The following is a 26,367-nucleotide window of genomic DNA, read 5'->3' on the forward strand; positions in this document are numbered from 1 at the left end:
ACTTTAATTAACAAATAGCCATCACATGTTCCCTAGTTCCCGTTCATTTTTTACATTCTTACCAGGTGATGAAACACTCAATGGACCAAATAACCTCTGCGCGACTGTTTGCTAACTCAGTAGGGATTGTTCATTTTGAGTGCACCAGTCACGCTGGGTACAAAACAAACAAAAAACATATCTCCTGATATCTGTTAACGAAGTTTTTTTTTGTTTTTAAAATTGCTGCCTTTCGTAGTGGCTTCCGAAGCAGTCTCTTCTAACTTTGAGTACTTATCTGTTATTAACTGATTCTGCCTGACTCACTTTGAGAGCCAGGATCATCCAACACTTTTTTTTAGTCTGTTAGTTTCGAAGAACAGTTGCTGTTGTCAAGTAGAGACGTGCATTAATCATTTTGTACACAGCAAGGTTTCCAACAGCAATGAGATCAATATTGTCAATCGACTTTACTGAAGTCTGTTGAAAAAAAAATGCTAAGCTGTAAGTTACTGCATATTTATGATTTTCCAAAGTTGAAATGTTCTTTTCCTCCTGGAAGCTTTTCATTTGTTTTCAAACTTCAGAAGAAACCACTGAAATTTAAATTTCCTGATTTTCTTGAAGGAAAAAATTGAGGTGCTAATATTTTTTTTTCTGTTCTCCTATTACAGCAGATATCATTTCAACTGTTGAATTCAACTACTCTGGGGACCTATTAGCCACTGGGGACAAAGGTGGCAGAGTTGTTATCTTTCAGCGTGAGCAAGAGGTTGGTACTGAATTTGCCGTTGGTATAAAAACCCTATCTTAGTAATTAAAATCAATAGTTAATGTTGATTGGCATAGTAAGTGCTGTTTAGTTTTGACATTTAAAATAACATTCATTTTTCAGTTGAATGTTTCATCTTCATAAAGATGACAACTGATGTCATGCAGTGTCATATGTCATGCTATGCTGCTCAAACATACAGTTTAAAAGTCACCTTGTGTGTTTGTATGAACTGCCATTTTGAATTGTGGTTTCAACTGCCAATGTTGTCTTAGTGGACTCATGATACACGAACCATGTTTATTCAGAATGTTTCACTTTAAAATTGCAATCTTGTGATTTTTGCTCAGGGGCGTTGATTTGTTTTTGTCTTGGTGCAAATAGGCACATTAACGGTTTATGATTCCACAGATGCACAGCATTTACTCTACTCTCTCTGCAAAATGTTCTAGTTCTTAAGTTAACTCACCCTGCTTTTCACTGTTGAGTGACCATAAATTTAAGGTAAATGTTTGCTGTGCTGCATCAAAGCTGACAATGAGATTATTTGTGTGTAGTATCCAATGTTGGCATCAACCACTCAAATCAGATCAGAATATGATTTGTTTGGCTGCAGCATAAGGGTTCTTGTGTTAATGTCCAGAAAATAACCTACTACCAATCTCTAACAAGCATGGTCAGGAGTCACGTGAGACCAAGTTATGGTCCACCAGGTTTATTTGAAATCACAAGCTTTCAGAGCTGTGTGCCTTCGTCAGGGTGAAGGGGCAGCATTCCAAAGGCTTGTGATTTCACATAAGCCTGTTGGACTCTTACCTGGTGTTATGTGACTTCTTGCCTTGTCCACCCCAGTCCAACATGGGCACCTCCACATCATGTCTAACGAGCACCTGTGCGCCGCTAGGAATTTGTAACTTGCAGCTTAGCCAGCCTGTTGGCCATGTTCTGTTATTTAAGGGTTGTTGAGAATGTAGAGGTTGGCATCAAATAGAAGTTTTTAATTTTAATAACAGTTAGAGCAATCCTTTTTAGGAAAAACTGAATTTTATCAACGCCTTTTTTGATATTTTTTTTCACTGTTTAGATAGATCCTGGACATCTTCCCATCACATCCTTCAAATTTCTTGTCACTCATGAAGCCAATCTAATTATTCACTTCCACAAATCTGATGGACATTCTGTGGGACTGCACTTCATTCTTATTTCCAATTCCTGATTATTCAGTAATCTCTATCTTTTTTTCGATGATGCCACTTTCCGTACTGGAGCTTCAGAAGTAATAATATGTTCACTCAACCAAGAACTACCGTTCACGGTGGTTGAATGGTCCACGATCCTGTCATATTTTGTACACTTTCACAATCAATCTTCCCCTCCCCCTCAGAAGCTCAGTAGAGATTGTTGTTCTTGTTCTCACCTTCTGCATTCAGTAGATTATCTTGCATAATTCTGTCAACTCTAAAATAATGTGACTAGCAAACACACATTCCCTGTTAGTGGTATATTAATTCTATTCTTAATATTAGGGATATAGAGCTGGATGGCATTAAAGGATCTTGAGCACATACGAGAAATTTCTGGGACAGGTTTGGAAGGACGCAGACTTGCAATATTATATTCTAAATTCAGCATTAAGTAAATATTTACTCCCTGGTTTCCAACTCCGATATCTAGCTGTCAGAGGTTTCACACGGTAATGTGAGTGAAGATTGGAAACTAAGTTTTCATTTTCATACAGTCACAATTTGAGTTACTTGTATGCAGAATGGTAGTTAGGACGTGACTACTCCTCAATGTTCTCTAAATGTGTACCTAGTGACCAGTGGAATAATGAAGTGGATATGTGGTTGCGTTCTTACTTAAGACAAACCAAACAGTGAAACATCAATGTCCATCAGCCTGATTGATTTCTCCAGCCTTTCTGACATTGCAATGTTTGAGGCTTAAAGATAGTTGCAATACAGGGTGCCGGTGTTAATGCAACAGAGACTCGGTAGAAATGAGAATGAAGGATCTTTTGGCTGATTTGAATACCATAGCAAACAACTGCATTAGTGCAGCAGTAGTACATAAACACCAGAAATGCTTGGGAAACAGTTACCCAGTGCTTCAGACGTGGTTCAAAATATAATTATGCATTGAGCTGTCCAAAGCAAAACAGGGATTTTTTTTTAAGTAACAAATGAGCACAGAATATCAATGTTGAAGATGGTTATTGTACTCATTGCAAGACTCTTTAGGCACAAGTAGTTGCTTTAATAGCCATGGATTCATTATATTGTGCACTGTTTCGATAGTGCTCGCACATTGATAGTGTCTGGAACAGATTAGCTAATGTGTTACTTAGGTTCACTGAAGGGTCAAAGTAATGTCAGGGAGTATTAGAAGTTCTACCTTTTACAAGTTTGGGGATAATACATTTGACATTTATGAATCCATGTAAAATAACTAAGTGAATCTTTTTGGTGCTGATGTTTTGTGCGTTATACCCTTAGTTAGAAGGCCTGCAACATAGTGATTTACTATAGTCCATTCATCAGACTGACATACCCTCTGAATTTTGTTTTGAATGCTGCAACCAAAATGCACACTCTTGGTTTTCTGCATTCCTAAGTTCTTTCCTTCAAGGTAGCTTTTTGTTGGTGTGCGAAACAATTTAGTAGTTACCTGGAATATACACTGTAGAACATTGTAATGGACAAAGAATGCAACGTACAAGATCTACTCTGATACTTGAGTTTGATGTTCAGTCGAAGTTTGCACTATTATTTGTGTATGTCCGTGTCCAAGTTCTTGCTTCATTTTATCAAACAGTCTGCAAGACCTGATACAAGTGCACATCCTCATTTGGTGATTGCAAAATAAATAGGAAATTGAGAGCATCTTGTGCTCAAATCTACATGAGGAACGTAGGAACAGATGTAGGCCAATCAGCCCCTTAAACTGAGATAGTGGTTGATCCGTGGCCTAACTCCACACTGTTGGCCCAAATCCCTTAGTAACTTTGCTCCTTAAATTGTCTATCTGAAAGTTAAAATTAACAATTGATCCAGCATCCTTGGCTACTTGTGGAAGAGTTCCAAACCACACCCACCCTTTGTATGTAGAAGTGCTTCCTCACATTGTCCTGAATGATGTGGCCCACATTTTTTAGACTTTGTCCCCTAGTTCTCAGATCTCCAAACAGCGGAAATAATTTATTTTTGTCTTTTCCTGTTAAAGTAGACAATGGCGTAACTTGGTCAGATCACCTCGTAACTTTCTAAATTAAAGAGAAATCGGGACTAATTTGTATAATCTCTCCTCCATAACATGACCCTTGAAGTCCAGGTGTCAATCTTGTACACTGTACTCCCTCAAGGCCAGTATATCCTTCCTAAAGTGTGGTGCCCAGGTGTCCTCACAGTATTCCAAGTGGGTCTAACCCAGGACGTGTATAGCTGCATCCTTTATCATCCAGACCTCTATATATAAATGCCAGCATTCCATTCACTGCGTTGTTTGTTTCCTGCCTCAGATAATGGTGCTTAAGATATTTTCACCTGAATTCCCCAGTCTGTTTGGACATCTCTATTTTCCTTGCCACGGTTAGTTCAGGGTATTTTCTATTCTTTTTCAGCCCAGAATGCAAACCTTGCACTACTTTACATTGCCACATTTTTGTCCATTCACCTATCAATAGTCTATAATCTATCACTATATGTCAATATTTGTAATTTTATGCTATCATCTAATTGTCTACAATGCTATCTAACTCTGTCATCAGCAAATTTCAATAATAGCATAGAAAGTCATATCCAAATCATTAATATATAATGTGAATAATTGAAGCTGTAACACAGATCCTTGTGGGACACCACCAACCATATCCTGCCAATTTGGGTACCTAACCATTATCTCTACTTTGTCACCTGCTTAATTTCCCAGCCATATCAATAATTTTCTCTGAATTCCAAGGGTTTCTACAGCCTCTTCTGTGGGACTTGATCAAATATCTTCTGTAAGTCCATCAAACAGCATCCATTGTTATTAGAATCTGAAAGAACAGCAGATACTGTAAATTTAGGATCAAAACCAGAAGTTGCTGGAAAAGCTCAGCAGGTCTGGCAGCATCTGTGAAGGAAAATCAGAGTTAACATTTCTTCACGGATGCTGCCAGACCCGATGAGCTTTTCCAGCAACTTCTGGTTTTATTCCAATGACGTTAACCTGTCCCCTACCTTTGTTACTTTAAAACAAAATTAATTAGATTTGTCAGATGTGAGCTATATGTTGTGAATCCAGGCTGGTAATCTGATGAACTGAATTGATTTATAGACTCTCAATAAGGCTAACTAGTCTGTAACTCCCTCTTTTGCCCTTCTTAAAAAGTGCAGTGATATGTACAATTTTTTAAATTCAGATGGACAACTCCTGTATCTAGGGAACTCTGAAAGATTATAGTTCAGGAATCTCCAATCAGCTGGAGCTCAGTGGCCAGTGGTGTTCTGCAGGGATCTGTTCTGAGCCCTCTGTTTGTGATTATTAATAAACAACTTGGATGAGGAACTGGAAGGGTGGGTTAGTTAGGTTGGTGGAGTTGTGGATTGCGTGGTGGGCTGTGTAGGTTGCATTGGGACATTGGCAGGGTGCAGAGCTGGGCAAATAAGTGGTAGATGGCATTGAACCCAGAGAGCATTTTTCCTAGGATGGTGACAGCGAGCATGAGGGGTCATAGCTTTAAATTGAGGGGTGAAAGATGTAGGACGGATGGCAGAGGTACTTTCTTTACTGAGAGAGTAGTAAGGGAATGGAACGCTTTGCCTGCAGTGGTAGTAGGTTCGCCAACTTTAGGTACACTTAAGTCGCCATTGGACAAGTATTTGGGCGTACATGGAACAGTGTAGGTTAGATGGGCTTCAGATCGGTATGACAGGTCGGCACAACATCGAGGGCCTGTACTGTGCTGTAATTTTCTATGTTCTATGATTCATGTTGGAAGGTTGAATCTGAATGGACAATACAGAGTTAATGGCAGGATTCTTGGCAGCATGAAGGAACAGAGGCATCTTGGGGTCCACTTCCATAGCTCCTTCAAAGTTGAAAGGGTTATAAAAAAGACATATAGTTTGGCTTTTGGCAGGGAAATTGAGTTTAAGAGTTACAAGGTTATGCTGTGGCTGTAAAACCCTGGTTAGACCATACTTTGAAGATTGTGTTCTGTTCTGGTCACCTTATTATAGGAAGGATGTGGAAGCTTTAGAGAGGGTGCAGAAGAGATTTACCAGGATGCTGCCTGGACTCTCGGGTGGATCTTTATGAGGAAGGGTTGAGGGAGCTAGGGTTTTTTATTGGGATGAAGAAGGATGAGAGGTGACTTGATGGAGGTGTGCAAGATGATGAGAGGCATAAATAGAGGGATAGCCAGAGACATTTTCACAGGGTGGAAATGACTATTACAAGCTGACATGATTTAAGGTGATTGGAGGATGGTATAGGGGAGGTATCAGGTAAGTTTTTTTTTCCACGTGCCCACCACTCTGTAATGTGCTGCTGGCAGTGGTAGTGGAGTCAGACACGTTAGAGACATTTAAGCGACTCTTGGATAGTCACATGGATGATAATATAACGTAGGGCATGCAGAGTAGTTTGATCTTGGAAGGGTAATAGGTCGGCACAATATCGTGGGCCGGAGGGTCTGTACTATTCTATGTTCAATGTGCTGCTCTAGTTCTTTGAACAATCTCCGATGGAGACTGTTAGGACCTGGGGATTTGTCATTCTTCATGTGGGACAGAGAAAGAAACTTTGTATTTAACTTTGACGTTTGCTTGCAGATGTATAAACACAAAGTCAATTGTCAATAAATCCATAGCAAAGTTGCTGAAAATTTATTTAGCTAGGTTAACCATGATCTTGGGATTGTAGGTCCTATGAAGTTTACCGGTGAAGGGCATTGGTTAAGTTTGTTTACCATATGTAGAGAGATTCTTCTGTGGCACTTGCCATTTAGCTAGGAGAGATCAGACATTTATTTCAGGAATGCATCATTATAATTTGAGCAAAGGATAGGCCATGATCTCTTACTAGAATAAACTAAACCTATTTCACCGTCGTCTTATTCTCCTTACTTTAGTGTTCCCCACTCCCTTGTCTAGTCCTCAGGCCCACATCCCTCAACCCTCACTTTCCTATGCCCCCAAACATGTACAGGAGATGCAACCAGCTACCTTTTTACCCTTCCTGTCCTGCCATCTAGGAGCCCAAACGTTTCTTCGAAGTTTCTGCATACAATTTTGTTTGCTATTTGTTACTCATATTGTAAGGCACCCTAACAATGGGGAGACCACAATGTGGAATTTCCATTTCCATAGCTTCTATTCAGTCTATGAGGGGACTCTGAATATCCAATTGCCTGTCAATTTAATTCTTAGTCACGCCATTTTAATCTCAGTCCTTGACCACCTACGAAGCTCATCATAAGTTTGAAGAATTCTCCCTCATCTTTTAGTTGGGCACCTTACTCTGGTCTTAACATTGATTGTTAACAGTTTCCGATCATATCCACTGCCCCAGTTTTTTTGCAGATAGCAACTGTTGTTAATCATTCTGCTTTACCATTAACAGTTCCTCTAGACCCATCCATTTAATTCTTGACCTGTTACCAAAGTCCAAATGAGTTCAAGGAAATGGAACAATTAGAGGTTCCAGGAATTTAAGTGTAGTGACCTGAGCAAAGTCCATCGGCAATTAAATTGACACCACAGACAGATATTTGGTTATCACAAATTTTCTTTCAAGTTTTGGATGATCCAAAGGAAATGTTCAGTCAGTTTTCTGCGATCGAGGATCAGCCAACTGATCAAGTTAAATAGCACAATCCACTCAAACAAATTGAAGTCACAGAAATTCCATAACGCTGCGGCTTCAAAAATGCTGATGAAGTGTTGTCCTCTTCACACACCTGAGAATGAGTAGTGAACAGTGGTTCACCAGCTAATGATGATATCAGCCTAGGATATTTAAATTGCTATCATGGCAGATTCGGGAATCTGGGTGATTCAAGTATATAGAGGAGAACGTTTGTACTAGTCAGGCCTTCACTAGGACATGGTCCAATTTTTAAAAATGCCTAGCTTCAACATACAAGCAGACTGGCACCTCTAGTTCTCATATCAGCTTTTTTTTTCTCTAGTCTTTTGTGGGATGTGGGCGTTGCTGGCTGGCCAGCCAGCATTTCTTGCACATCCCTCGTTGCCCTTGAGATGATGGTGGTGGTGGTGGTGAGCTGCGTTCTTAAACCACTGCAGTCCGGCTGTGGATTGACCCACAATGTTATTAGGGTAATATCCCACGGATTTTGACCCAGTGACAGTGAAGGAGCGGCAATACATTTCCAAGTCAGGACGGTGAGTGATTTCGAGGGGAACTTTGAGGTGGCAGTGTTCACATATGTCTGATGCCCTTGTCCTTCTAAATGGAAGTGATCGTGGGTTTGGAAGGTGCTATCTGAGGCTCTTTGAATTTCTGCAGTGCATCTGATACACTGCTGCTGCTGAGCATTAGTGGTGGACAGAGTAGATGTTAATCGATGTAGTGCCAGTCAAGCAGGCTGCTTTGTCCTGGGTGGTGTCAAGCTTCTTGAGCATTGTTGGGATGGCAAGTGGGGAGTATTCCATCACGCTGCTGACTTGTGCCTTTGTAGATGGTGGGCAGGCTTTGAGGAGTCAGAAGGTGAATTACTCGCCACAGTATTCTTGGTTTCAGATTTGCACTTGTAGCCTCTGTGTTTATGGGTTGAGTTGAATTGAACACGGACTGCTTCGGTATCTGAGGGGCCATGAATTCTGCTGAACATTTTGCAGTTTTGTAGTCTTTACCAAAGGCAAAAGCAGGACACCAGTATATCCCTACTGCAATGGATACTCCATTCCAGAGGCTATATCCTTAAGAATTATTACTGCTAAGGTGCAGAGATAGACAAGTTAACCTTGTCCTTCACTGGGTATAGATGACCGATTGTCAATCCAGCCAGCTCAAGGTTTCCGGTTTTATGGATTTTATAACTTGCCAATTTCTAATATTTTCATAACATGGTTAAAGTTTTCAGCATACTGATTACTGACACAAGGAGCTTTTATCAAGGTACCACTAAGCTCTCAAACAATGCTTAGAATGCTGACACAAATATGCTCATAGTTGGGTCAAGGACTGGAACTTCTGTTGCTTGCCACCCAGGATTCACTTGGCGGGTACCAGTTGTAGTCCTTTTGAATTAGTTTACAGATATTAAATCAGAGGTGCTATGCAGTTAATCAGAGTAAAACTTTTGGAACAGAAGATAATCGTCTATAATGGACCATATATCTGTGTTTTGAGTGCAGCTTACAAAAGCCTGCCAAATGGCTCAAGAACACATTGAGGCATTGCAAACAACGATGACTAAACGTCCAATAAACACATGAAATCATCAACATTTCAAATAAGTGATGAGGTGTGAGTATTATTGGCTTTACAATAGGAGCTGTTGGTAGCATGATTCAGTGGACCATTCAAGGTAATGAAGAGAATTGGTAAAGTATATTGTTTGACACCCATGTCACCAGCAAAAGGATCGACAAATGTCACCTCAGTATTTTGAAGCAGCGCCATTGCTGGGACAATGATAAGCAAGTGTAGATATGTCAGATAATAATGGAGCTGGGAAAAGATAGTGAGAATGAGGTAGGAAGGAGGCCGAACAGTTCCCCGTTCTAACGAACTATATCCTGTTGTCTAACACTGAACTGTTAACAAGGTTAGACACCATACTTTCATACTTGGATTCAGACTGTAGCAAGCCTACTTGCAAAATTTAAGAGTCTGTCTGTAGGGATAAACTAGAGTGTACAGCCAGAGGTATACATGATGTAGATGCAGGAGAATTCCCTCTGATAAAACAGTATCTTATTTGTTTAGGCCAAGAAAGTTACTCATTGCTTTTTATCTGCCCCAACGTCATTTGCCTAGGAAAAAATCACATTCTTCCCACATAGTAGGCCCAGTCTTTGACAGTGGGATAGAACGACTCAGGCTTGCAAAATAATAGCGTGATGCCAGAAACACTCACCCCATCAAGACTGTAGCAAGCGAATTTCTTCAGGAGTGTGCTTTTCTCTCGTTGTCACTGAACTACCTCCGCAGAATCCGAGATGACAAAATGTAGAGCTGGATGAACACAGCAGACCAGGCAGCATCATAAGAGCACAAAAGCTGATGTTCGGGCCCTTCATCAGGAAAAAAAACAGGCCAGTTTCCCATCACCAAGTCACTCTTTATTTACACGTGGAGAGTCCTTGACACTGATCCAGCTTCCACTGAGCTCGCTCTGAATGAACAGGATATCTCACACTCCAGTTTATATCTGTCAGCAGGGCTACCTAATTTGGCAGTTAATCTGATCCAGTCAGGGAACTGTTATTCCATGAAGTCCACCTCATTGATCTCTACCTTCACAACAGTAGAAATGATAATAGTTTGATGTTTGGAGATAGTAGGAACTGCTGATGCTGGAGAATCTGAGATAACCAGGTGTAGAGCTGGATGAATACAGCAGGACAAGCAGCATCAGAGGAGCAAGAAAGCTGACGTTTTGGGTCTGGACCCTTGTGGCTTTGACTTTGAAGGATTGTGGGGAAAATGACTCTAAGCTCTGTAGATATGGATTAATTGTAAAGAGGTCAGTGAAAGGACATAGGAGCATTTTCTTAATCAAGTCATACATTGAAAATCCCATGTCTTGAGATAACTGTGTTTGCTCCTGACTCCCTGCCTTTGTTTACAACTATTCGGTACAGCTTCTGCTTTGACATTTGTTTGATTTGATTTCTTTTCTGTGGATGGTCAGTCTGGTGGAAAAAGCAAACTTCCGAACACAACTCTCCTGTTTCTGAACATCATTGTGGGTCCAGAGTATAACCAGGACCCCTGGTTCAGTCTGAACTCCAATCCTCCTGAGAAGCAACTGGAAGACTTATGAATAATGTTTCCTGAGCCAGTTGCACTGTAGAGATCCCATTGATATCTGACTGTGTGTGCACTAGAATGTCTGTCTAACACCTATGCCTTTTTTCCTTAAGAACTTTATAACCACTTCCTCCTCCTCCTCCTCACCCTCAAACCCCTAACCTGCTTCCCAGAAAATGGTAATCTGCAGGGAGAAATCAGTTTGCCTTGTACTATCTGTGTTCCGGATTATTTAGATTAAACATTTAAGTTTGTTTAATGAAAATAGAAGTATATCAACTAGTTTTGACATTTTCATTGAATAACTTTGTTTTGCAACAAATCAAAATACCAGGCCAACAGACGCTGAATGGAGTGAAAGCATGCATTTAGCCATATCTCAAGCTGGATATAAGGTTTGAATTTGATGTGACCTGTGGAACAATGGAACTAGGGAGAGATTGTGTCCATCTTGGTCATAGCAATAGCAATGTAAGATGTTGATGTAGTACACAAGAAAATAATCTTAACTTTCATAGAAGATTTTATTACTGATTTATTTATAAAGTTGTTTCCATAATTGACTATTTTTGAGTCAAGTACAGTTTAATTGAATAATTCACCTTTTCATTATATCCTGCAACTTCCAAAATGGAAATATTGAATTATTTGGAAATAGTGTTGTTTTGTGTAGTTGTATTCTGTTTAGACCTTTTGTAGATACCTTAGACTTTAAATTGTAGCCGGCTAAAATACAGGGGTCAGTAAATTTTGAGCTTTCCATTAGAAACACTTCTATGGCAAGTAAGACATATGCATTGATGGAGCTAATTTGATATGTTATACTGCAAATAACTTTTCTTGCTTTTTGTAGAGTAAAAACAGACCTCATCACAGAGGCGAATATAATGTTTACAGCACCTTTCAGAGTCACGAACCAGAGTTTGATTATTTGAAAAGTCTAGAAATTGAGGAAAAAATAAATAAAATCAGGTGGTTACCCCAACAGAATGCTGCTCATTTCTTACTATCTACAAATGGTGAGTTTCAGATTTGCATAACTATATGCAACTGTTTGTCTTTTATACTGCATTTTATAATCTTAAAATTCAATCTTTTGAATTTGAGTCTCCATTCCACAAATAGGGACTGCTTGGGAAATACTTCCATAGAACTCAATTTGCCAGCAGAAGTGATAGACTTGGATATACTTGTTCATGAAACAAATCCATTGCCTGGTGTAACTGGTGCCGCACAACATGTGGACCGTGAAGTCCTTAATTCGTGTATGACTGGTTAACTTAGCTAAGGCAGTATTGGGTGTTGTAATTGCCTTCGAAGCCCTGGGTTAGAGAAGATAACAACCTACCAAGGATTCTCTTTAATAATAAGTAGTCTTAAAAGAGGAGGTGCCTGTGTAGGTGTAGTTTGGTCCAACTTTGCAATAATGCCTGAACAGCCCACCAGCAGACACTGTCTGTGCTCGCACGAAGAAGATTGACATTTTTACAAGCCCTTGAAGGGTTATTGACCTGTTTAGAATCAAGCCCCAGTAAGATTCAGTGTCTTCAGTTGAGGGGAAAGCATTCCTAGTGACAAGAAAAAAATAACCAGCTTTGATGTCTACACTGATTTCTATAACTGTTGACTATTAAATATGGACCACCTTGTTGTCAGAAAAGCCTCCCTTTTGAATAGTGTCATGGAATCTTCTGTGACCATGTGAGAGACCAGACCTAAACGTAGGAGGATTTCTGTACTTGAATTACCTTACTAGTAATTGCTGACATCTTGCCGCCTCCTCCTCATCTTTTTGTCTCATTTGATTTCATCTCCCTTGCTGGATTTGGGTGCTCTGAAAATTTATTCAACTGAATTCTGTTTCTTTTAAATAAAAGCATGTTAATCAAACTTTTTACAAGTTGAAAAAGAATTATTACTGGGCAGCTATCATAATATTCCACGGTTTATGGCCTACATTGTAGTATTTCAACTTCTGGATTTATCAGGAAGAGTAATGTTGGTGCTATGGAATAGAGGGCTTCCAATTCAAATACCCAGTGCCCACATCAAATGCCTTCAGATCAGGTATCAAATTTAAGCTCTGCCGGCATTGGATACTTCAATGTAAACTCCTGTTGCACTGTACAATGGTGGAGGTGGGCTTTCTTCATTTTCCTGCCAGCCACTTTATGGCCTCGGAGTATGATTGATTAACAATTCACACTGATTTAAAGGCACTTTCATGCTATATGCCCAATTCCATTTTTAAACCAGCTGAAATTACCCAAATTAAATTCATATTAGACTTTTACAGCCAGCAAAGGAGGCTTTCTTGCAGAATCAACACGCATTTCAAATGGAAAATACTGAACTGTTTCTAAAATGTTATTGCTTAAGGTTTTAACTATCTTGACGTTAATCTTAAGATCCTCAGTTTGATTAACTATATGATAAAGAAATTCTTGAACTATTGCATTGTATATTCTCCTGGAATGAAAATTTTTAAAGTATAAATTTAATATAATTTAATTATAACCTGTGGTTTACAGATAAAACTATTAAATTATGGAAGATCAGTGAAAGGGACAAACGAGCAGAAGGCTATAATTTGAAGGAAGAAGATGGAAGATACAGGGATCCCGTCAGAATAACCACATTACGGGTATGAGAGTATGAATTGGGTTGATTGGAGGCGTGACCATCCGTAATTTACTTGGATGTTGCTACTTGTGGTGATAAGTTCTAAAATGTGCTTAAATATTGACTACTAATCAAAGCCCAGTGAGCGAACTGCCTAACTGGTCAAAAAAAACAATTTTTATAGAGCATTTGTTTCAAACCCTTTTGCACAGCTATATTGGTCATGTTTATCAACATTTCATAATTTAGACTGAATAAATTCAAACTTGGATAAAAGGTTGATTTGCTAATATATTCTTTTGTTAAAAAGTTGTCATATCAAGGCTCCACTGGCTTCTACAACAAGATCTAATGAATTTTAAATACTGTATTATTCCATATATTTCAGATAATTTATGCTTTCTGTTCATGGTCACTATTTGAAGCTAGTAATCAACCTGTTAGAGAATACTTCTTTAAATCGGCTAAATGTTGACCAAACGAGGAAGTCCTTATATAACACCTTAGTAAGTAATTAGTTATTGCTAAGAGACTGGAGTTGAATTCAAATGGAGCATACTCACTGCTGTACAGAAATCACAAGAAAAATCAAAAGAATTCTCGGGTTATGGGATATTTGAGACTAGAATGTTTTTATAACTCTGTTCTTTTCTCTTCACCCCTTCTCCCCCACCCCCCCCCCCCAACCCACAACCAAAACATAGCAAAGTCACTTGAAATTTTAGTTTGCAGGACATTTAAATTTATAAATTGAGTGTTTTGTATGAAAAACTTTGCTTTGACTGACTTTCGAAGTATGCAGCTGAACTGAATTTAATTAGCTTTATTGTCACGTACTCAAATGAGTACAGTGAAAAGTTTAAAAGTTGCCATTTACAGCACCAAGTTAGGTACAGCAGTACCTAAGTACAATCCTTAGAGAACAAAGAACTTATAACAAAAATACACTACAGCTATGTGGAGTATAACCATAAGTTATAAAAAGTAGATTTAAAAACACAAATATCATTCAAGGAAATAAGTTTGTGCTTAGCTAATGCATCAAGGTAGAATCTGGAATGCCATAGTGAGTAAGTAATTAGGATATGCAGTGTAGATCAAATGAATTTATCTAATAGTTATGAATTTATTTGTATCTTTAGCTTTTGAGATTTGTAGTTCATGAGTAATTTGGTTGCAACAAAATATATTATGATTATGTTCCTTGAATTTAGGCTAGAGTCAGAGATCGAAGGCCCCTTCAACCTGTCAGGCATGCGCTAGTCAAAAACAGCTATTCTAATCACATTTCCTCATACATGTTCTATGATCCTGCATACCTTCGCATCACAAGTATACATTTAAGTACTTCAATTTTGAGGGTTGATCCCTGTAGGACTCATTGCAGCTGGAATGCAAACTACATGTAAACTTGCTGATCAACCCTCTCTCACATTGAACTCTAATATCTATTTCAAGTAAATGATTTAATTACAAAATCAAAGAAAGTAAACTGAATGTTCTTAAAATATATTCTTTGAATGAAATATAGATGAATAGCATATCCTTCCTGAATTTATTTTCAGCTTTTTTTTAATGGTATCCCAATAAAGAGTTCTAAGTTTAGTAGCTGAGAGATGAGGAAAGCAAAATTCTGACTTCTAAAATTCAAAGTGACTGAGTGAGTAGAAACATTTAACTTTCTATGTGAAGGTGATTTCCTTTTTTTTAAACCTAATAGGTGCCAGTATTGAAACCTATGGATTTGATGGTGGAAGCAAGCCCTCGAAGAATATTTGCAAATGCACATACATATCATATTAACTCCATTTCAGTCAATAGTGACTATGAAACCTATCTTTCAGCAGATGATCTTCGAATTAATCTATGGCACTTAGAAATCACAGATAGGAGTTTTAGTATCCTTTTTTAAAACCACAATCCTTTGCAGTACATTTATGGTGACTGATTTAGTACTGGTTCTATTTACTAAATATGGTATACTCATAAAGGAGTCTTGATTTTAGTATTTGTGAGACAAGGAACATAATCCCAGCCTCGGGATTTCTGAACAGTGTTGCATCTGACACAGTTATGTATATTTTCTTTTAAATGGTGGTCCCTCTCCTCTCTCTTCAAAATGCTTGTTTTACAAATATGTTTGCCTTTGAAGGTGCCTTGATTAATATGGGTTACAAATAGTTATTTAATTGTACAGAACTTGAATATTGCTTTTCTTAAAAAAAAATTTTTTTTTAAAAAGAGTTTTTTGCATTTCACTTGAGGACAATGTGCAAGAATACCAAATCATGGGGAGAAAAAGCATTCTGCATGAGGATAGCGTATTGATTGGTTAACATGTAGACTGCGGTATGGTCAGTGTCTTGTTTGCCTTTGTGAGCAGCCTAAGAGGTATGCTTTTTGATTTGGGATGTATGGTCTATGTACCTATTATCATACCGGCCCTGCAATTCATATACGACATTAATCATTTGTGTGATAGGCAGACTGTATCTAACTTTTGCACACTTGCAAAATATGTAGTACATGTTTCAACATTAAATGTGATTCTGCAATTGGACAACATTTGTTGGATAATCCTGGGTGTGAGAAGAATTTTTCTGACAATCAGTTTAGGATTGTAAATTGGGATTACAGTGTGCCACATTTTTCTATACTAGAAACTACATATTTATATACTACTTGCAGACAAAGAACATGTACACTCTGAGCCTATTTCAGTTCCACAAAATGGGTGACAGCCATTTGCGAGTTCATTTCTCGGAACAATACATGCTGGATGCATGGAGACCATTTTCAATTCAGTCTAATTTATTTTTTTTTTAACTTTACCCCTGGGGAGCAATGTGCATAGAAACCTAACTCTTAAATTCTTTATCTTCTGAACATAAATACACATTGATTATTCCAGTGTTGTGAACATTGGTAATTTTCCTGCCTTCCTATCTAGCCTGCCTCTAATTTTAAAGTTTTGAGGACGTATTTCATACATCTGCCCAATTTGCATTAGACTTTTGAACTTTTTAAAAAATTTTGTATTTAAATATCTGATTATATTTTTTAAAATTCCTTAAATGTTGGCAAAGACATTGTAGATATTAAGCCTGCCAATATGGAAGAGCTGACAGAAGTTATTACAGCAGCAGAGTGCCATCCACATCAGTGCAATGTATTTGCTTATAGTAGCAGTAAGGGAACTATACGACTATGTGATATGCGTGCTGGCGCTCTGTGTGACAAACATTCAAAATGTGAGTATTCATTATCTATCTAGCAAAGTGTTATAAAACAATATACTTCATCTGTTGGTAATGTCTGGTCTTGTTTCAAGATATAATTTGTTATTGATCAATGCAGTTCTTGTGCACTTCTGTTAATGGCCACTTTATTTTTAAAGTTTTTTTTAATAATAAACTTGCTCTTAATACAACTTCTAACTGTTCTCACTTACCAAACTGATTCTTATGTACTTACCATAAGCATTACCAAGTATGCTTTTCTAGATTCTCAAATCTATCTGTCCAAACACAATTTATGGTATACTCACAATACTACCCTGCCAAAAGCTGACATTATTTTATCTGTTATTTCTCTTTCTTGCTGTTGGTATAACATGACTTCAGTTTCTCCCCACTCCTTTTCCTTGTTATTGAGCAGGTTGTGTTTAAATCCCAATTTTACTCTTATATGCAAGTATTCAGTTCTTCGGTGGAACTTGTATTTGTTTTCCATGGGGAAAAGAGTGACAAATTAGGCACGTGTCCTAGCAGCTCAAGTTGTACTACCGGCACAAGTGTTGCATCATGAAGTAGCCTTTAAGCAACATTGAACAACAAATATTTCAAAGTAGTTGTTCCTCCAGAAGATATGCTGTGTCAGAGGATAATGCAGATGTGTGCTGTGTTTTGAAGTATGTCTTTTAACCCTATTCCTGCACAGGTAAAGCACTACATCAGGATCTTCAAGGCATAGGTACAATTAATCAGCTGCCTACAAGTCATACACCAAAGCTGATGCATGGTGTACAAATTCCAGCCAAATAATCCTTGACCCTGTAAACTGTATTTGAACAAGCGACTTTCTTTGTATATGTCAAGGTTCTATGTAGTAATGGGTTTATGCTACACATGTCTGCTTGGAACTCCCTAATGATGTGTAACAGAAGTATGAATAACAGTTTTTGCTATTCTGTTAGTGAGGCTACCTAAGTTAGCTGGTCAGAGATTGGATATACATTATATCAGTGGCTAAGGCTAGTCACTGCTCTATTTGAGTAGATATATTTATTCAACTAATTGGGTCTCGAGTAGCTGACGAGAATTGCAAGTGCTCAGATGTGCTATTTTGCGATCAGAAAGTAAAACTGCTTTGGCTCTCTGCCATATTGTGACACCTGACAGAATATAAGATCGACATTGGCAAACCAAGCAGTCTTTTTTCCTGCGTGTAAAGTTTCTACCAATCTTAATCTCCATTTCACCCATACTCTTGCTGTCTCAGGTTCTACTAGGCAGTGGTCTCCTTTTGCTAGGGAAAGATATACCTGCCTCAGAGGGGCTTGATAAAGGTTCATCGGATTGGTTTATGCAATTGGAGGATTATGCTTTGAAGAGAGAATGAATGAATGAATTATCCCCTGGAGTTTAGAAAAATAAGAGATTCTCATTGGAGAAGTAAAAATCTCCCTGTGCTTGATGGGGTCAAAACCAAGAGACACTTCTATCCTGCTGGAGGACAATTTTGTATCAAAGCCTTTTCAAAAGGGTCAGCCAATTAGGATTAAGAATTCTGATGATTCTGAATGTTTGGAATTCTTAATGCTGCAGACATTTAGTTAACATAATATATTTAAAGTGTGATAACTATTTGGGCATTATGGAAAATCAAGGGATCTGGCAGTGTTTCCCATACCATTTTTCTGGTGTGATCTGAATTTTAATGTCTGATTCTGTGACCCTGTGCGCAAATTCGGGCATTTCAAGATTTTATTTTTAGTGGAGGGAGGGACTGAAGAGGGTGTGGAGTTGAGTTCAGTTGTAGCATTGGAGTAAATTGAATTGTGTGTGCTCCTTCATCCCGTTCATCCTCAACCCCTCCTCTTCCACATGTTATCTCTTGCCTCTTTTTCACCACCACCCCCTGCTGCCTTGGCCTTTACTGCTCCTTCACCCCAACGGCCCCTTCCATTGATATCATCTTCATGGGAGAGTTGATGAGGGAGAAAATGAAATAAATGCTACCTTGTCACCAGTTTCTTGTGGTTGCAAGAATTGGGCCTCAGTGAACAGCTGCGCCCAGCAACATAAAACCATGAAGATTTAAAGGGGTTGTGCTGCTCTGGGTATTGATCAAACACTGTGTAGTGGTCATTGCTGTTTGAGATCAAACCCCAAAATCTCATCTTGTGACCCAAAATATTTGAAGCCCTCAAAGTGAGCTAGTCTAGGAGAGTGGTGTCTTTTTGTTCACCCATGGGGCAGAATGTAGGTATTACTGGCTGGGCCAGCATTTAATTTCTATTCCTCGTTCCTCCTGAGTGTGTGGTAATGAGCTGCTGCCTTGAACTGCTCCATCCATGTGCTGTCGGTAAACCCTGAAAGCAGTTAGCAAGGGAATTCTAGGGTTTTGATCCAGCAACTCTGAAGGAATGGTGGTACACTTCCAGGTTGGAGTGGTGAGTGGCTTGGAGGGGAACTTTCAGATAGTGGCTTTCCTGTGTATCTGCCACTTTTGTCCTTCTAATTGGAAGGTGCTGTCTAAGGAGCCTTGGTGAATTCTTTTTGCAGTGAATCTTAAAGGTGATACACCCTGCTGCAACTGAGCATCACCTAGTGGAGAAAGTGGATGTTTGTGAATGTGGCACCAGTCAACCAGCTCCTTTTTCCTGGATGGTGTCGAGCTGCTTGAGTATTGTTGGAGTGGGGTGTATTCAATCTCCCTTCTGGTCAGCAGGTCTTGCAGGTCAGAGGGTGAGTTATTTGCTGCAGCATTCCTAGCCTTTGACCTGATCTTGTAGCCACTGTCTTTATATGGGGAGTCTAGTTTGGGTCCTGGACAATGACAGACAGTCTCCAGGATTCTGAGACATTAATGCCATTGAGTGACAGGGGCCATTGGTTAGATTATCTCCAATGTGAGACAATCATTATCTGAAACTTGATACAAATGTTACTTGCCACTTTTCAGCCAAAGCCTGCATTTGGGAATGGACTGTTTCAGCAGTATCTGATGGGTTGCGAGTGGTACGGAGTATTATACAGTCACTTGAATATCCCTGCATCTGACCTTATGATGGGTCATTGAAGTAGTTGAAGATGGGGATCTCTTGCAAAGATGTCCTGGAGTTGAGCTTGAAAGACCACAATCATCATCTCATGTGCCAGGAATGACGCGTACCAGCAGAGCGTTTTCTGAAACAAAAATTTGCTGAAGGAACTCAGCAGGTCCGGCAGCATCTGTGGAGGGAAAGCAGAATTATTGCATCAGATTTCCAGTATCCACAGCTCTTTGCTTTACTTTAGCAGTGAGTTTTTGCCTGATTCCCATTGACTAGAACATAGAACATTACAGCACAGTACAGGCCCGTTGGCCCTCGATGTTGTGCCAACCTGCCATACCAATCTGAAGCCCATCTAACCTACACTATTCCATGTACGTCCATATGCTTGTCCAATTACGACTTAAATGTACCTAAAGTTGGCGAATGTACTACCATTGCAGGCAAAGCGTTCCAAACCCTTACCACTGAGTAAAGAAACTACCTCTGCCATCTGTCCTATATCTTTCACCTCTCAATTTAAAGCCATGCGCCCTCGTGCTCGCCGTCACCATCCTAGGAAAAATGCTCTCCCTATCCACCCTCTCTAACCCTCTGATTATCTTGTATGTCTCAATTAAGTCACCTCTCAACCTTCTCTCCAATGAAAACAGCCTCAAGTCCCTCGGCCTTCCCTCATAAGACTTTCCCTCCATACCAGGCAACATCCTACTAAATCTCCTCTGCACCCTTTCCAGAGCTTCCACATCCTTCTTATAATGCGGTGACCAGAACTATACATAATTCTCCAAATGCGGCCACACCAGAGTTTTGTACAGCTGTAGCATAACCTCTTGGTTCTGGAACTCGATCCCTCTATTAATAAAAGCTAAAACATTGAATGCCAACTTCACAGCCCTCTCAACCTGGATGGCAACTTTCAAGGATCTGCGTACATGGACACTGAGATCTCTCTGCTCATCTACACTACCAAGAATCTTACCATTAGCCCAGTACTTTGCATTCCGGTTATCCTACCAAAGTGCATCACCTCACACTTGTCTGCATTAAACTCCATTAAACACTCAGCCCAGCTCTGCAGCTTACCTACGTCTCTCTGCAACCTACAACATCCTTCATCACTATCCACAACTCCACCAACCTTGGTGTCGTCTGCAAATTTACTAACCCATCCTTCTATGCCCTCATCCAGATTGTTTATAAAAATGACAAATAGCAGTGGACCCAATACCGACCCTTGCGGTACACCACTAGTAACTGGTCTCCAGGATGAACATTTCCCATCAACCACGACCCTCTGTCCTCTGATAACAAAGTGTGAAGGTGGATGAACACAGAAGGCCAAGCAGCATCTCAGGAGCACAAAAGCTGACGTTTCGGGCCGAGACCCTTCATCAGAGAGGGGGATCGGGAGAGGGTTCTGGAATAAATAGGGAGAGAGGGGGAGGTGGACTGAAGATGGAGAGAAAAGAAGATAGATGGAGAGGAGAGTATAGGTGGGGAAGGAGGGAGAGGATAGGCCAGTCCAGGGAAGACGGACAGGTCAAGGAGGCGGGGTGAGGTTAGTAGGTAGAAATGGAGTGGGGGGAGGGGATGGGTTGGGCTGGTTTTGTGATGCAGTGGGGGGAGGGGGGGAGGTAAACCAGCCCAACTCGTCCCCTCCCCCCACTGCATCCCAAAACCAGCCCAGCCTGTCTCTGCCTCCCTAACCTGTTCTTCCTCTCTCCCATCACTTCCTCCCACCTCAAGCCAAACCTCCGTTTCCTACCTACTAAGCTCACCCCGCCTCCTTGACCTGTCCGTCTTCCCTGGACTGACCTATCCCCTCCCTACTTCCCCACCTATACTCTCCTCCCCATCTATCATCTTCTTTTCTCTCCATCTTCGGTCCGCCTCCCCCTCCCTATTTATTCCAGAACCCTCTCCCGATCCCCCTCTCTGATGAAGGGTCTAGGCCCAAAACGTCAGCTTTTGTGTTCCTGAGATGCTGCTTGGCCTACTGTGTTCATCCAGCTTCACACTTTGTTATCTTGGATTCTCCAGCATCTGCAGTTCCCATTATCACCCTCTGTCTTCTTTCAGCAAGCCAGTTTCTGATCCAAACTGCTACATCTCCCACAATTCCATTCCTCTGCATTTTGTACAATAGCCTACTGTGGGGAACCTTATCGAAAGCCTTGCTGAAATCCATATACACCACATCAACCGGTTTACGCTCATCTACCTGTTTGGTCACCTCAAAGAACTCAAGGTTTGTGAGGCACGACCTACCCTTCTCAAAACCCTGCTGACTATCCCTAATCAATTTATTCTTTTCTAGATTATTCTAAATCCTAACTCTTTTATAACCTTTTCCAACACTTTACCAACAACTGAAGTAAGGCTCACTGGTCTATAATTACCAGGGTTGCCTCTACTCCCCTTCTTGAACAGGGGAACCACATTTGCTCCAGTCTTCTGGCACTAATCCTGTAGACAATGACGAGTTAAAGATCAATGCCAAAGGCTCGGCAGTCTCCTCCCTGGCTTCCCAGAGGATCCTAGGATAAATCCCATCTGGCCCAGGGGACTTATCTATTTTCACACTGTAGGATTTCTAATACCTCTTCCTTGTGAACCTCAGTCCCACCTAGTCTAGTAGCCTGTATCTCAGTATTCTCCTCGACAACGTTTGTCGTTTTCTAGACTGAATACTGTTGAAAAATATTCATTTAGTGCTTCCCCTATCTCTTCTGACTCCACACACAACTTACCACTACTATCCTTGATTGGCCCTAATCTTACTCTCGTCATTCTTTTATTCCTTAAAAAACTATAGAAAGCCTTAGGATTTACCCTGATCCTATCCGCCAACAACTTCTCATGTCTCCTCCTGGCTCTTCTGACCTCTCTCTTTAGGTCTTTCCTGGCTACTTCGTAGCCCTCAAGCACCCTAACTGAGCCTTCACATCTCATTCTAACATAAGCCTTGACCAGAGATTCCACTTCCTTTGTAAACCACGGCTCCCGCGCTCTACAGCTTCCTCTGTGCCTGACAGGTACATACTTACCTCGGACACAGGAGCTTTTCCTTGAATAAGCTCCACATTTCTAATGTGCCCATCTCCTGCAGTTTCCTTCCCCATCCTATGCTCCCTAAATCTTGCCTAATCTCATCGTAATTGCCTTTCCCCCAACTATAGCTCTTGCCCAGTGGTATACACCTATTCCTTTGCATCACTAAAGTAAACATAACAGAATTGTAATCGCTATCACCAAAGTGCTCACCTCCTTCCAAATCTAACACCTGGCCGGCCTCAGTACCCAGTACCAAATCTAATGTGTCTTCGCCCCTTGTTGGCCTATCTACATACTGTCAGGAAGCCCTCCTGCACACACTGGACAATAACTGACCCATCTATAGTACTCGAACTATAGTGTTCCCAGTCAATATTTGGAAAGTTGAGGTCCCCCATGACACTACGCTGTCTTAGAGATTTGCTAGGACTTCTTGAAGCCACCCTCAAGGTAGATGCAGTCTTGATGTCCAGAGCATCAAGACTGCATTCAACAACTCGTTACTTCTTGAATTCACATCTTTTGCCCATGCTTGAACAAGGGTATAATAAGGTCAGGATCTTGAAAACTAATGGAACCGAAATGGAATGTCCCTTATTGCTGACCAGGTGCTGCTTGATAGCATAGTTGATGTCTTCCATTACTTTACTGATGATTGAAAGTCGGTTGGCTTGGTAGTTGGTCAGGCTCGGTTTGTCCAGCCTTCTGTATTCGGACATCCCTGGGCAATTTTCCACATTGTTGGGCAGATGCTAATATAGTCACTGTACTATAACAGCTTGCCTAGGTGTACAGGAAATTCTGGAACACTAGTTTTCAGTACCATTGCCAAAACATCAGGCCCATAGCGTTTGCAGTATCCAATATCTTCAGCTGTTTCTTGATATTGCATGGAGTGAATCAAATTGGCTGAAGATTGGCATCCGTGATGCTGAGGACCTGTAGAGGAGGCTGTGATGGATCGTCCACTCGGCATGTCTAATTGGAATTGTTGCAGATGCTTCAGCTTCAGCTTCATCATCTTTTGTACAGATGTGCTGGGTTTCCCCATTGGGAAAGGGAAAATTTTGTGCAGCTTCCTCCAGCAACTAGTTGTTTAAGTGCTGTCTACCATTCATGACTAGATTTGGCAGGACTGCAGAACTTGGCTTTCCATAACCCATGGCTCAGATCTATCACTTGCTGCTTTATGCTGTTAGTCCTGTTTCGTAGCTTCTCCAAGTTGAGACTTCATTTTTTAGCTATGCCTGTCACTGCACCTGGCTTTCCATTTGGCACTATATTAGTGCCACATAAAATGATGCAACATTATTATCTATGTGAAGATGGACCTTTATCCCTGCAAGGACTATGCGATGATCACTCTTACTAGTACTGTTGTGGACACTTGCATCTGCAGTGAGGATGAGAGAGGATGAGACAAAATAGTTTTTCCCTCCTGTTAGTTCCCTCACCAGTTCAGTTGGGTGGTGAGGGGGATGAATTGTCAGTCAAGACCTTGCTGAAAGGTGGAGCATACTCCCATTTCTTTTGCACCTTGCGATACATGACTTTCAGATGTCGTCCTCTTAAATGAAAATAATTTGCTAAAACTGCCCACAATTGTTCATCTTTGGAACATTCCATCTAGTTAGCTCGCCCTCTTTTTTTATTTTTAAATGTGCTTTAATTATGTTTAATTAGTTTAAATGTTAAGAATGTACAGATTTCTAATTTTTCCTCCAACTTCAGTTTTTGAAGAACCAGAAGATCCAAGCAGCCGGTCATTTTTTTCTGAAATCATCTCCTCAATTTCGGATGTGAAGTTCAGCCATAATGGTCGATACATGATGACACGAGACTATTTGTCTGTTAAGGTGTGGGATGTTAATATGGAAACACGACCACTAGAAACTTACCAAGTAAGTTAATGAGATAGTAACTACAGATGCTGGAGAATCGGAGATAACATGGTGTAGAGCTGGATGAACATTAGCGGGACAAGCAGCATCAGGGGAGCAGGAAGGTTGACATTTTGGGCCTAGACACGTCTTCAGACCCTCTTCTGAAGCAGGGTCTAGGCCCAAAATGTCAGCCTTCCTGCTCCTCTGATGCTGCTTGGCCTGCTGTGTTCAACCAGCTCTACACCTTCTTATCTCAAGTAAGTTAATGAAGTGGATGATTGGTACTGTCTCACTGTAGTCGCACAACACCAGGTTATAGTCCAACAGGTGTATTTGAAATCGCAAAACTTTTGGAGTGCTGCTCCTTCATCAGGTGAAGGAGTATTTTAGAATTCAACGAAAAGGACATTGTTTGACAAAGAGGAAAATAGTTTGAGTAAAATTGTAAGGAGCAGAAGCTTTTACAGTCAGTTCTTTTGAACCTCTGAAGAGAAAATATTTCTAAAGACAAATTTCCTTTACAGTTAGAAACTGCAGTAATTATAAGGGGAAACAAAAATGGCAGAATAATTGAACATGCTTTTCATGCCCTCTCCACAAGAGGGCAGAATATCATCCTAAAAATGTTGGGGAACCAAGGTTCTGATGAGAGGGAGAAATCAAAGGAAATTACTACTTTTAAAACAAAAATGGTGCGAGGGAAGTTAATGGATTTAAAAGCAGGCAAATCGCCTGGTTATGATCATCTACAGCCCAGAGCTCAAAGATCCTGGAAATATTGGGTGCATTAGTTGTTAGATTGGAGCATGGTGAATGTAACCCCACTAGTTCTTAAAAAAAAATCCGGACAAAACGAATTACAGATCGTTGGTGAAGAAAATTCTTTAGTCTGTTATAAAAGGCATGATAACAGAACACTTGGAAAACATTAATAGAATTGGAGGTCCCTATAAGATGTTAGTGTGCAAAATTAAAGCATTTGAGATGGAGTAATATATGTGGTACATATTGAGATAGCAAGAACTGCAGATGTCAAAGTCAGATAACAACACAATATGGAGCAGGAGGAACACATTTGGCCAGTTAACATCAAAGAAGCAGGAAAATTGATGTTGCGGGTCTGGACCCTTCAGAAATGGGGAGGGGGAAGGAAGTTCAAATCAAGAGGGGGTTGGGGCTGGGGAAGGTAGGTCAGATGGTGTTAGCTGAGTGCATGTAGGGAGTGGTGGGGATTGGTTGGTGAGCCGCAAGGCTTGGATAGGTTGTGTCAGATCAGGGAGGTGGGGATGAGAGGGCCATGAGTGTTGGCCATGGGATGAGGCAGGAGATGGGGAAATTTTGAAACCAGTAAAATCCATATTTAGGCCATTGGGCTTTAGGCTCCCAAGGTGGAATTTAAGGTGTGGCTCCTCCAGTTTGCAGGTGGTGCCATTGTGACACTAGAGGAGGCCCAGGATGGACATGTTACCCAGGGATTGGAGTGGGAGGGGGAGGTAAAATGGTTTGCAACTGGAAAATGGTGGTGTTTGTTGCAAGCAGAGCACAGGTGCTGTACAAAACGGTATCCAGTCCTCCACTTGGTCTCACCGATGTTGAGGATGCCAAATAGAGAGCAGCAGATGCAGTAGACCATGTTGATGGATGTGCAGGTGAACCTCTGCCTAATGTGGAAGGCTTGTTTGATACCTTGAATGGAGATGAGGTGGGGAGGTGTAGGGGCGGATGTAGCACTTTGTGAAGTTGCAGGGCAAGGTGCTGGGGGTGGTCGGGCTAGTGGGGAGTGTAGACCAGTC

General features: G+C 40.5%; 1 protein-coding gene across 3 annotated transcripts in view; it reads left to right on the top strand.

Annotated features, from left to right (window-relative positions):
* The window catches only part of ppp2r2d (protein phosphatase 2, regulatory subunit B, delta), a 75,339-nt gene that overhangs the window by 37,660 nt on the left and 11,312 nt on the right, over positions 1-26,367 (top strand). For 2 of the 3 annotated variants that reach the window (XM_048550966.1, XM_048550965.2), the window contains 6 exons: positions 654-751; positions 11,589-11,754; positions 13,267-13,379; positions 15,078-15,255; positions 16,444-16,608; positions 24,423-24,592. In XM_048550966.1, coding sequence (XP_048406923.1) covers positions 654-751; positions 11,589-11,754; positions 13,267-13,379; positions 15,078-15,255; positions 16,444-16,608; positions 24,423-24,592 — 890 coding nt within the window. Of the gene's footprint in view, positions 1-458; positions 484-653; positions 752-11,588; positions 11,755-13,266; positions 13,380-15,077; positions 15,256-16,443; positions 16,609-24,422; positions 24,593-26,367 lie in introns of those variants that run through there. The other variant, XM_048550967.1, reaches the window with a different exon arrangement.

Source organism: Stegostoma tigrinum, chromosome 20 (assembly GCF_030684315.1).
Source record: "Stegostoma tigrinum isolate sSteTig4 chromosome 20, sSteTig4.hap1, whole genome shotgun sequence".
Classification (NCBI taxonomy): Eukaryota; Metazoa; Chordata; class Chondrichthyes; order Orectolobiformes; family Stegostomatidae; genus Stegostoma; species Stegostoma tigrinum.